At 37.1% G+C, this 13,428-nt stretch overlaps 1 protein-coding gene across 3 annotated transcripts in view; it reads left to right on the top strand.

Annotated features, from left to right (window-relative positions):
- Positions 1-13,428, top strand: part of CTNND2 (catenin delta 2) — a 948,689-nt gene that overhangs the window by 332,773 nt on the left and 602,488 nt on the right. For all 3 annotated transcript variants that reach the window (XM_054488747.1, XM_054488746.2, XM_063664666.1), the window contains one exon: positions 13,181-13,293. In XM_054488747.1, the coding sequence (XP_054344722.1) occupies positions 13,181-13,293 (113 nt within the window). The remainder of the gene's footprint in view (positions 1-13,180; positions 13,294-13,428) is intronic.

Raw genomic sequence — 13,428 nt, 5'->3', positions numbered from 1 at the left:
ATAAGATAATTAGAGTAACAATATGGCTGTTATTGTACAAATAATAAAACTATTATGCTATTATGTTAGGGTACAATTTTAATAATAACTCCCTCTTACCTGATGTCAGCCCTGTGGTAACCTCAGTCCCCTCAATCAACAGTGGATGTGACAGCAGCAATTAAAATCCACTCTGGAGGCAATGAGGAGCAGGAGCTATGAATAATAACACACAGAATGGGTAAAAAAAAAATGTCAACATAAATGAAGCAGAAGAAACTGAGACTACTTTTTTGGCTGTAAGAACCCATATCTACTGGTGTCCATAGCCCCAGTGGACTTTATTGTGTTTGCCTAATTATGAAAAAGCTCTACAGTTGACAGGGACATTTAGGGACTGGCAAACTAACATCCTTGCAGCGCAATATATAGTGCAAGATCCATGTTTACACTATTGACCCTCAAATGTCAAAAACATAGTTAAATTTTATTAACTATTTTCTTGTCAGTGAAACACATGAGTTCCATAAAATTTCAAAGGGTTTCTTATTTGGAGTATGGAAATAGATGAGAAGGTGCATCAAATTCAGTAAACGAAGAAAATCATGATCATTGTTGAATATCAACCTTTTACTTATGTCAAACTTCCAATGTAATTTGCCTGATAGTAAATTTGCCCCTAAATTCCAATAAGATGAAATCTAATTGCTCTCTGAAACACATCCACACACATTCAGTATTTGTCAAGATCTGTGCTTAAATCCCTGCTGTTCTTTGAGCCTGGAATGACATCCCTTTCACATGGTCAAATAATAACCTCCCATTGTCCATCTCAAATACTAGTTCCTGCACGTGACGTTGCCCTCCTTCTCCCCGCACTCTTCCATCTTTTCTAAGGGAAAGTCATCTTTGAAATTCATTTGTATCTCATTACAATTTAGCATTACTTTGCATTCTATTTAATGATGTGTTGATTTCAACTATTTTACTAGACTTAGAACTGTCAACAGGATCCACACCTGAATTAATTTTATGCTCATATCTTCCCTGACTGCATCATTCAGCACCTTGCAGAATGCTTTCCACATAAGCATCTTTTGCCCTACTGCTGTTTTACTTATTTATTCCATAAATGTTGATTTGATACCTAATATGTGGTAGGATACTAGAGATTTCGATGAAGAAGATAATGTCATTCTTGCCTTGAAATAAAACATAATGATAAGTCAAAAATAATTGGAACTTTTGATTAGCTGCCAGGCAAAGTGCAAAAGACTCAATACACCCCTGTGGTCGTTGTTAGTGAGAAGGTGGCGCTCTCTTGGCATTTCATATATATACTAGAAAACTCTGACATTGTGGGTATTTAACAGAAATTCAGCAGCAGTACCACCGTATTGTTGGGGGCAAATTTTGATTTCCAGTGGTCAAATTAGATAACTCACTGGGAATTCTCCAGCCACCGAAGAGACTGGAAACTATTCCTAGTCTTGAAATACTGACAGACATTCAACTCTCAAAGAGCTACTGAACTCTGAAATTCATTAGAACATTTTATGTTAGGAAGAAGGCAAATGATGAGGAAACAGACTATTCTGCTAGGAAGGAGGTAAATGATGAGAAAATGGATTATTCTGCCATGTAATGATGTAGGATAAAAATATCTGAAAGTGTCAATTTTATGACTGAGTTTATTTTTTTTTTAATGTAGATTTCACAATTTGGACAGAGAGCTTTGCAGCTAGGTTGATAGAAATCAAGTATCTACTGATGCTTTTCTGAAAAGTCAGAACAGTGTTTTTCCTCACTCTGAAAAGTTTTACGTACATTTCTTGGTGGCCAATAAATGGAGCATAACTTTGAAGATACTGTCATCTTCTAATATAACTGTACTGTAATAAGTAACGTTTTAAAATTATATTTATATATAATTATTTAATCTTAATTGTATGTAATTATATCTAACTATATTTTATATGATTAATAAGTTAAGAAAAATTAACTTTTATCCTTTGGAAATTAGGATTCACTAAAAGATTCTAAATAAATGAGTAACATAATCACATTTGTTATTTTTCATGAAAAATTTTGGCTGTATTTTGAAAAACAGATTGAAAGCAAGTATGAACAGGGCAAGATATTAATTAGGATACTGAGTTTAGGAATCTGGGCAAGAGATACTTGTGGCCAAAACTGGAGTGGTATTAGTGCATCACTCAGTGGGCAGATTAAAGATGATTTGTTATGTATGTCTGGAGAGGACAGAGTCTAGAAGGATTTGCAAATCTGTGGATCAGGCAACTTGGGCAAATGATGCTGTCATTCTGTGAGATAGGAAAATGAAGAAGTGGGAGTAGGTTTGTAGGATTTGGTTGATTTTGGTTTTGGATGTGAACCTCTTGGTTTTGGGAATGAATGTCGGCGGATAAACACCAAGAACCAGTCATTGAGGCTTTTGGAATGGATGAGCTTGTTCAGAGAAAGTATAAGAATCACAAGGAGAATGGTGGCTTGAGAGAGGAAGAGACAGCCACAGAGGAAAATTAGAGGGTCAGCAAAAGAGGTGGGAAAGAAAGCAGGAGATGGTGTGTCAGAAACCATCAGAAGAGTTTGTGCGGGAAGGAACAGGAGACCAACAAAGTAAAATGCTGTTACCAGGTCAAGTCAAGTACATGATGTTTGGTGATAAGAGCATGTATAATTATTCCATTGATATGGATATTTAGCTATTTAAGTTTCAACAAAGAGCACTGATTAAGAAAGGATAAACATCATCCTTCGTCACTCAAATATTTCTGTTCTGAAAAAATTATTCCTAAAACGGGTTAGTTATACAAAGGATGTACAATGATGACACAGAGAGTAGAGGGGAGAGAGAGGTAGAGTGAGTGAGCAATTCATGGAAAAAGATCATTGAACAGAAATTCTGCATTGGAAGTGCTATAAAAAAGTGATTTAATGTCATATTTTAAATTTTCCCAGATCGATAGTGTGAGTTTGCTCTTCACTATTGCACATTTTCTCATATGGATGCAAACATTATTTGTTGAGGTCAAGTAAGGCATCCATCCACTCATCCATCTATTCCTCATGTATTGAGAGCACTCTATGGTAGATGAGAAGAAGGTGATAATGCAAAAGCATGGTCCCTGTCATCAAGGCATATACGGTCCAGGAGAGGAGACAGGAATGTAACTAACAGAATTCAGGAAAGTGTTTTTGGTGCTATGGGAGTGGCGGACAATTCTTCTCAGGTGCTGAGATTGAGGGTGAGGTCAGAAATGTACGTACATATAGAACAGATGGCAATTAAATGAAGTAGTGTGATTCATCACTGTGAAATTGAAAGGCAAAGGCATTTTTGCTAGACTTGAAGAACAAGGAAAGGATAGAGAAGAGGAAATAGATATTTGGAGCAATGAGTGAATAAATGCAGATTGAACACATGCAAAGTCCATTTGAGGAAATGCAAGTCATCGATTTTGGCTGAGGCTAGGATTCTGGTACTTCGTCTTTCACCCTTTAAATATAGAAAGGCTGCTTTCTCTACTGTGGTATAAGTATAGGCAAAGATGTTGGTGTACGCCCCCTCTCTGTCTTCATTGCCCTTGTTTGGTATATCTGAGTTTGGCAGTGTTCCTCTTAAAAATTAAGGGCCATTATTCAAAGGAATTATTTCAGTTGTAGTGTGAACTTGAACAGTACAATAAGTATAATTCTTTCTATGGTTGGACATAATAATTCTAATATTTTATTTCCAGGCAGGCAAGGAAAACTAAAATAAAAGAGAGTGTGAAATGATGAGCTATAGTTCTTCCTCATTAAAGAAATTTGTGCTATTACACCAGCATGGCACATGTATACATATGTAACTAACCTGCATATTGTGCACATGTACCCTAAAACTTAAAGTATAATAATAATTAAAAAAAAAAAGAAATTTGTGCTATTATTTTGGCTGTATTGTTCCTGATTATATAGCCTTCATTAAAACAGTGGAAATAAATATTCCTAGAGCTTGGAAGCAATGGGTTTCTGAACTGTTAGTGTGGGTTAGACTTCTTGTTACAGTTCTAGCTAATCTTTGGGAAGCTACTTAACATCTCTAAGTCTGAGATGTCCCTGACAATCAAATGCCTACCTTATTGAGTCAACATTGGAATAAATAAGTTAATACATGTAAAGCACTTAGCAGAATAAGGTACATGATAAGTAATTAGTTAAAATATTAACTGCCATTATGTGCTGTTATCATAAGTAGAATAGTCATCCCCAAGCAGATATGGGCATAATAATCACTAATAGAACATTTTCAGAGTGCACATGCTGGGCTCTGTTGCCTCCACATTTGTGTCTTCAGTTCTGGAGGAATGGACCAGGCATTTTAAACAGTTCTAGAGATTACTGTGATAGAGTTTAGAGTCACCCATATAATATTGCTACTAATTTTTTAAGCATAATGGAATTATACATCATCTTAAAATACCAAGAAATGTAGCCTTTGTTAATTTCATGGAGTCCTGTCATCTAGTGAATTAAATAAACTGTATTAAGCATACTTTATTTGGCTAACAAAGCATTTGGCAAGAGAAAATGGCAGAGCAAAAGCAGATGGAACACTGCAGAATGAAGGAGTTGGAGAGAAAGAGGTGTTTCGTTATATTTTTATTTTATTGAATGTGTTCTGGAAAGGTGCTTATGATTCCATTTCCAAGTTCTGATTCCTGTCATCTGCTGCCTTGCTGGGTAACCCAGGATGACACTGTCGTTGTTTAAAACATTAATCTGTCAGTTTTGTAAACTTTCACAGACAGCTCTTTGCCACAGTTTCTGACTCACCAATGAGGTCTACACCCCTTTACAGTTGACATTGATTTGTTCCATTCCATCTTGACATCATGGCTTGTTCTGTCCAGATTTGTTGGACACTCTGCTGTAGGCTTCCAATTATTACCCTGTCATTTGTGCCACTTCCCCTTCAGACTTGGCTTGGCAACATGTTTCAGTGGGGTAAAATTAACATTGCCAAGAATTGTGGCTATAGAGTCAACTCGTTCATGTGAAATGGGAATTAAAAGTGATATAAGAAAAAAGATCACCCAGGCATACTCAATGGTGTTAATTGTTGGTCAGTGCAGAGAGGAGAGACACCAGGCGGCAAGAACTCACCTACAGAGTGGGAAACTAGGACAGAGAAACCACAGTTCTGTACGTTGATCCTCTCCCAGGTAGAACATCTAAGGAAAAAGTTTAGACAATGATAATGACCGTAATCTGCTTTCTAATTAAATACTTCAGAGCACTTGAGCAGTTATTTTGCTCTATTATTGCAAACCTTGTCACTAAGTCAGACTCCATAAAACCATTCAATCTTAGCAGAAGAGATACAGAATTGCTGTTTCATTCTCTTATTTTACATGCAGCTAACTCGATTGTGGTGGCATTTGTGCATCTGAGAACCAGGTCTCATCTATAGACAGGATGGGCCAGACATGGGGATAGTGAATGAAGTATGGGGACTGTAGCGGGCCACTGAGGGAAATAGATAATTTGCTGAGACTCTGGCAGGAGCCAGTGGATATACTAGCTAGTGGTCAGTCGTAGGAAAGGAGGAGGGAAGAAGTTGAAGTGGAGCAGAGGGATGTATCAGGAGGATGTCATCTGACAGGCCCAACCTACCATCCAGTGGAGCCACCAGCAGGAACAGGTGTGGAGAGGCAGAACATCCTCCCCAAGAAGGTTGAGTAGTCAACAAAATGCTTCTGTAAAGGCCCAGGCCTAGAGAAGGATTTCTGTCTGTATTATTGACCCAGGGATTTGCTCAAAATAGAACTAGGTATGAAGCCAAATTTTAGAAATAGAGGACACTGCAGGAAAGTTGACCGAAACTTGAAGTATGGGACTTCAGACATTCTTTAAATCTTTCTAAACAGGAGCATGATCAGCATCTTGGTGTGGAATATGGTTATGCTTAGAAGGAGAGCAGAGGGACCAACCTATGCCACTAGAATATTCCAGCTCAGGGGTTCAGCAGATGTCACAAAGACCTGGGGCGTTTTAGATTCACTCCTACTCTGACCTGTCCTTCTTTGCCCTGAGCTTGCCAAGTTATTTTAAAAGATGATCTCACTGCCAAATAAAGAAGATGCATTGAATCCTTGTGTTAACCCCCGCTTCCTTGCCAAAATGGCAGTAAGACTTTTAAAAAGGGTTATAACCCCCTAAACATAGAGAGTGGGTAAATAAAGAACCATATTTCATCAAGTTTGAGAGGCCATCAATTTTTAGAGTTACTTAAAGCACTGTGAAGAAAGCAACAGTACTTCCAATAAAGAGTCACACACTATCAAACGCAAGTCATCCCAATTCATGAGCTGGTAAACCCAGAGATACCAAAGTGTGAAAAATGTGTGACTTAGAATGGATGAAAGAAGGTAGACGGACAAAGTGGGAAATGACTTACTATACCCAAGGGAATGGAGCTCTAAGCAGGGGGGTGAGTTAAATCGTAGATCAATTTACACAGGAAAATCTCTCAAAGGTGCGGGGTGTGGGTGCATGGGGCATGAAGTATAGTGGTAAGCTCCGGAGATTGGCTGAACACTCATTTAGATATCAGCTAGATCTCCAAATCCCCTACCCCACCATGCCCAAAACTAGAGGCTTATTCTCTGGAAGGGGTGAAATTAATTCTCTTGACTCAGGGACCACAAGAAAAACTGTTAAAAGTGAGGTATTGAATACAGTTTTACTTGCTAAATTTTGAGACCCACCCCTCCTCAACCTTGCTCAGCTTTGCGGAAAAAGAGCAGGCAAATGTTTATGCTCAAAGCTGGAGCTAGGAAGAGCCTTTTCAGGGGATTCTGCATGATGTTCTGCACACAGTGGTTCTCCTGGAAGGCACAGCTAACAAGCCTCACTCATGCTGGCACTCATACAAGTGTCAGCTCTTTCACCCCAACAGTCACATATGAGCAGACTGCCAGGGAAGTTGAGATACCTTCAAAAATACATATTTAAAACAAACAGAAAAATCATAAAATAGGAACTATGCAGAGAGAAGAAAACAAACATGACCACATTAATACTGTGGAGAAAGAAGAGAGATGATTTTACATCCATAGAATAAATACCAGATGCAAATTAAAAGAAATATTCAGAGAATAAAAACTGGCTCCGAGAAATTAAAAGCATAATAATAGCAATGAATTATTCATTAGAGACTTACATGATTAAATTGATAAAACTTTTCAGAAAGTAAAACAGAAGATAAAGAAACAGAATAATACAAGAGAAGAAGACTAAAGGAAGAAACCTTGAGGACTAGATTTTAACATCTGAATAATGAGAGTTGAAGAAAAAACAAGAGTAACAAAAATGTTAAAAAGGAGGAGAAAAGCATTAAAAATTTTCAAAAGAATTGCTTAGAATAAACAATAGGTTTTTGATTGAAAGATCCCTAAATAAATAGATCACAAAATATCCAGCAAACATGTCTAAAAATAGAGGTATATCAAGATATGTCACCACATACAACATGTTTTCTGGGAGAAAGTGAAAGCAGATTTCATTAAAAAAAAGAAAAATGAAAAAAAAACCTCTGAAAGTTTTCACACTTCTCAACAGCAACATTGGAGAGTAGAAGATAATGAAGCAAAAAATCACTGTCTCAAAACCCTGAAGGAAAATGATTTCCAACCTAGAATTCTCTATTTCTTTACTAAGTCCTATTATTCACTAAGTGTGAGAGTAGAATAAAAACATGTAAAGATGTGCAAAGTGTCAGAACATAATACCTCTCTTTCATTCTCTCTATCTCTGTGTATCTGGAAAGACATTTTCTACCAGGAAAGGAAATAAAGTAGGACAATGAAGAAGACAACTCATGGAGGAGACAGGAATCCACAGAAGAGAGGCACAAAGGAAATCTCCCGCCTGAAGATGGAGAGAGATCCCAGAAGACAGCTGTGCAAAGAAGGCAGCCAGGCCAGATTGGAGCAGGTCAAAAACTCCAGGAGAGATTTCTTCAGTAGTTGATATTGACATATTATTTCATATGTTTGTGTGAAGAGAAGTTTTATACAAATTGGAGGAGTTTGGGGTTTGATAAGTCCATAGACAACTGAGCAAAGGAACAAAAAACTCCAAGTTCTTAACTTAGGGAAAACAAAATGTTGCATGTGAATGGAAATGAAACTATGCAAAAAATAGTATGTGCATCTTGTCTTAGGCTGTTTAGGTTGCTTTAACCAAATACCATAAATTGCATTGCTTATAAATAGCTGAAACATTTCTTACAGTTCTGGAGACTGGGAAACACAAGATCATGGTGCAGGCAGATTTGGTGTCTGGTGAGGGCCCACTTCCTGGTTCAGCTAGTCACCTCCCAAAGGCCCTAACTCCTAATACCCTCATCTTGAGGGATAGCATTTCAACATGTGAATCTTGGGCAGGGGATGGAGACACAGGCATTTAGACTGTAGAAATGAAGAAGCCTCAATATTGTTAAGACTTAACAATTGTACATTTTTATACTTCCTTAAATCTGGATGATACCATCCCAACTAATGCTATACCACAAAGTTAAGTAACATATTTATTGAAAGAAGTAATGAAACTATGGCGATAAGTTTTCTGATTTCAGTTTTCATACTAAGTTAGCTAAGTCCCCCCAAGAGACTTTACATGCTTTTATCTACTTAAAAACATTTCATAAACTCCATTTAATTAAACCAAATAAATCATTAATTTAGGCTGTTTAGGAAAAGTTATAAAACGTTTGATAATTTTTCTTATAATAATCCTAACGTATTATATGGCTCAATAATATGCTATTCTAGGATGAAACCATTTAAATCTCGTTCTTTGTACATTTTAATGAACTTTTGCGTCATATCTCCAATAGTTTTATGAATATTTATGATCTCTTACATAAGTTAATTTCCACATAGTGGGGAGATTTAGGCTTTCTAACACTGCTCTGCTTTTTCTTATAACTTCTTTTACCATTGGATGTCCTCTCTAAACCACCAGGTACTCTAAATTCCCATGAAATCTTAATGTCTCTGGGCAGTCTCTGTATTACGTTTTATACAGCCTGATTTACATCACCACATCTCCACCAGAATTACACAGGAGAAGGCCATACTAGTGATCCTTTACCCCAGAATTACTCTTCTATTTATTATCTTGGCTTCTATTGTTTCTTCTATTCTGCAAATCTAGACAATCTTTAGAGATATTTCTTCTTTCTTGACAGTCTCACTTTTGCTGAATTAATTTAGTACTACATATTTACTTATAACCAGAATTACAAGTTTCACTAAATATATTCACATAGCTCTAATTTTCCAATTAACTTCTTGTATACTCACCTGCCCTTATTAGCAACATCCCTCTCTTGAATGCTGTTTCATCTCAAATTTTCCAAGAAACTCAGCAGCTTATTCATTCTGAGAGGTCTGTCCTCCCTCAAACCCCAAACTGTGTTAGAGATGGATAATGTCATCTTTCCAGTTACCCTACAGTTAAAGTATCCTCCAGTGCAATAGAATCTCATCCATTCTTGTGAAGATGCTGTGTCTTCTCTAGATGGCTTTGGGCCACAAGAATGTCTATACCAAGGAGAAAAATCAATCCTCAGTTGAAAAATCAATCAGTCTTTGCAAGTTAGAGAACCTCCATTCTAGCTCCTCTTGTTCCCATTCACAAGCTCAGTTATCAGCTCCAAAGAGAATACCATTCCAGTTCAGGGTGGTTACATTTTGACAGATCCTAGCCTCAGTGGTGTGGCAAGGCTCAAACAGTTTTCCCTGTAAGCCATAGACCCCTGGCTTGGGGTAAGGTAGGAAATTATTGCCTTGAGAGAGTTTCTGCACAGCAGTGCAGAAAGGAGGAAGCCTAGCAGGGCCTGAGTAGTTAAGACAGTGCTGAAAGTCCAGGGAGTTCATGGGTCCAAATATCAGAAAGGCAAGGTGCCCTTTCTCATATTCAGCAAACAACTTAGCAGCCCATGTATGTAAGGAAACTAGCAGAGACCAGAGAAAGAACCATCTGAAAGGATGTGAGGAAATTGTGCCTGGTACTCATAGAGAGGTGGGAATGTTTGCCAGCACCCACCAGCCAAGCTGGGAGAACCCGTAGTCCATGGGGCATTGAGTTGGGTCTCAGAAGTGTCTTGCCTTGGTAGGGCAGGATGATTAGCCCTAGACTACATGCTGTTCTGCTCCCCCTAACAAATCTAAAAAGCAAGGCTCAAAAGTATCAAATTGCTTTCACATAGCTTAATGTGCTTCATAAAAGAGCTGAAGACAATTATAGGAATATAAACCTATCCAGAAGCCAAGAAGGTAAAATGAAAATGTCTGTGTTGAAAGATGAATACATGTCCAGAGGAGCAGAAGATATGACCCAGATTGAGAGAAAAACGTCAATCAGCTGAAACTAGCACAGATGTTAGAATTAACAAAAAGGATAATTAATATAGGTATAATTAACATGTGCAAAAAGTTAAATAAAGTCATGAATGATACAAAAAAGACCCAAATGAAATTTTTAGAGATGTTTGATTCATCAGTGTCTGTTATAAAAATACACTGGATGGGATAAATGGTAGGTTAAGCATTGCAGAAGTAAAGCTTAGTTAACTTGAAGACACCAATAGAAACTACCCAAATTAAACACAAAAGGAAAAAAAATTGAATTGCAAGAGAATCCATGAACTGTGGGACAACTCCAAGTGGCCTAAAGTGCACTTAATTGGAGTCATTGAAGGAAAGGAAATAATGGAGAACAGATAAACTATTCGTAAAGAAATAATGGCCTAAAATGTTCAGATATGATGGAACCTGTAAAGCCAGAGATCCAAGCTCAATAACCCAGGCATAAGAAACATGAAGAAAGCTACACCAAGCAACATCATCATCAAATTGCCCAGTGCTTCTGGTAAAGAGAAAATCTTAAAAGCAGAGAAAAATTAAAAAGAAACACTATATACTGAGCAGAGATCGTGCCACTGCACTCCAACCTGGACAACAGAGTGAGACTCCGTCTCAATAAAAAAAAAAATAAATAAAAAATAAAAAATAAACACTATAGACACATAGATAAATAAATTTAAGGGTAACTGTATTTTGTGGTGGTGGTGTTGTTAGAAACAGCGCAAACAAGAGGACAATAGAGCAAAAATGTCTTCCAAAATGAGAACCAGATAGTTACCTTTTTAAGGTCTGTCAAGCTGGAAGACTTCTTTACCCAAAGAACTGCACCATAATAACAACTCTAAGGTTGTTCTTTCAGAGGGAAGGAAAATAAAGCCAGATGCAAATACAGATCTACATGAATGGATGAAGAGTCTTGGAAACTCTGACTGCGTGCTGGGAAGGAAGCTTGCAAACGAGAAAGTCATCTCCCATTGTCACCCCTCCTGTGATACTGACAAGAGGTAAAACCATGGAGAAGTCACAATCTGAAGCAGGGATGACCAAGAGCAATATCCGTCCTAGCAGAAGCCCCTGGTTTATGAATTCTGACTCCAAATACTGCACTGTTTCACCATGTTGAGCTTCTGTAACACAGGAAAATGGGCAGCAAATCAAAGTACTTTAGATGCTACAAAGAATGAATTTCCATCGACGTGAGGAGTTCTGTATGGTCTTCAAGTATTATGTTTTTACAGTTGTTATCAACTTAAAAGTATGGGTGGGTTTCATGTTTCAGAGAGATTTAAGATGCAATATGTTAAGAAGTCTAGAAGTGAAAAAATCTTCTAGAAGTTGATATTATGGATATTATGGATATTATGAAGTGGATATTATGAAAAGGAATTTCCAGAAAGAAAAAAAGCAGTAGAACTTTAAGAGAGAAGAAGAAGTTAGATGCGTAAAATACATTCAGCCGAGGTCTTATTAATTTCTTACCTATAATACTTTGATGCCCTTCAGAATATGTGAGAATAAAAGTTTGAGGTTAAATAACAAAATGTTCCCTCAGTTTCAGCACCTTAAAGGGAAAATTAAACTCTCATTTACAAAGTGTCTTTTGCTTCGTTTCTCAAAATAATGTCAGTATTAAAATCTGCACCTATGGAAAAGAGCCAGGATATTTTTATTTTATATGGGGGGCACACCAGATTCTACTTTTTAAAGACCTCATGCAAGAGTGTCCTGGGGTAGCAAGTAAATAAAATCTTATTTTCTGGAAAGATATATCCCTGCAACCTTCTGAATTTAAATTCTCCAAAACTGATTCCTGAGCTATTTTTCAGTATGAGAAAGCATTCTTGTTTCTTATCCCCAAAACATAACTGTTTAGATAATTTATTTTTTAAAAGGTATTAAATGTGACATTATAAAAACTTTCCCTGCCATTTCTTATTAAAATACATGATTTGCTCTAGTTATTTTCATTTTTTAAAAAACTTAAGTGTATGAGGAAAGAAAACATCAGTAGTAAAATATGGTACAAAATCCTGTTGTTGGAACAGCTGAGATTTTTGAAGTTCTGATTGAATCATTCATTAAAGTTTTCAACAGTGGATTTGAGGCAGTTTTGTAGAAGCATTTTTCATTGGTTCAATTGTCTGTTTTTAAGGCGATATATCAAATATCTCAAAGGTTATGTACTTAGTAATGAGGCTGTATAGAATTGGTATCATTGTCATTCTGCTGGAATGCAAAGTTATGAAGAGTGTGGGTTATAAAGCATTATTTACTTCAATCTACAATATGTAAGTAATATGAAGAAAGCAGTATACACTATAGAGTTGGCCAGAAGGCCAGTAGGGAATAAACACAAAACTCCAAAAGATAATTAAAAACTGAACTTTTTTCTCATTAAATGCTATACTTGTGGTGTCAGGAGTATCGGTACCTGTCGGGTGCTGACTGTCTGCTAAAGATAGCACAGGATAATTTTTCATGACAGTATCTCCTTTAATCCTCATATCCATCTTATTAAATAAATATTTAAGTCTGTTTTACAAATGATGAAACTGATACTTACATGAATTAACTTATTCAAAGTTGCATGGTCAGTGGGCCACAAGCCTGTCTAACCTTCGATTCCTAGTTTTATTGCACATTTCTCAAATTTGACATCTTGGAAAATCATATTTTTCCCCCTCAGCCATCCTATCATTTTGGTCTGAATTTCACCTGTCATGTAGATGATTGAATTGATCTTGTTGGTGGGTTTCTTTCAGGAATTACAGTTTGAAAGGCTGACCCGAGAGCTGGAGGCTGAACGGCAGATCGTAGCCAGCCAGCTGGAGCGATGCAAGCTCGGATCCGAGACCGGCAGCATGAGCAGCATGAGGTACCAGCGCCGCTCTGTTCATTGTCTGTGCTTTGAGTTGCCACTGCAAGTAAATTGTGATGTTTTTCTTCTTTCCAACCCGGTGGTGGAATTGGAACATTCAGTCAAATGTTGGAAAGAAATTGTAACTGACCT

Source organism: Pongo pygmaeus, chromosome 4 (assembly GCF_028885625.2).
Source record: "Pongo pygmaeus isolate AG05252 chromosome 4, NHGRI_mPonPyg2-v2.0_pri, whole genome shotgun sequence".
Lineage (NCBI taxonomy): Eukaryota > Metazoa > Chordata > Mammalia > Primates > Hominidae > Pongo > Pongo pygmaeus.
Note: the sequence above shows the minus strand (reverse complement) of the source record. Positions and strands in the feature narration are given on the sequence as shown.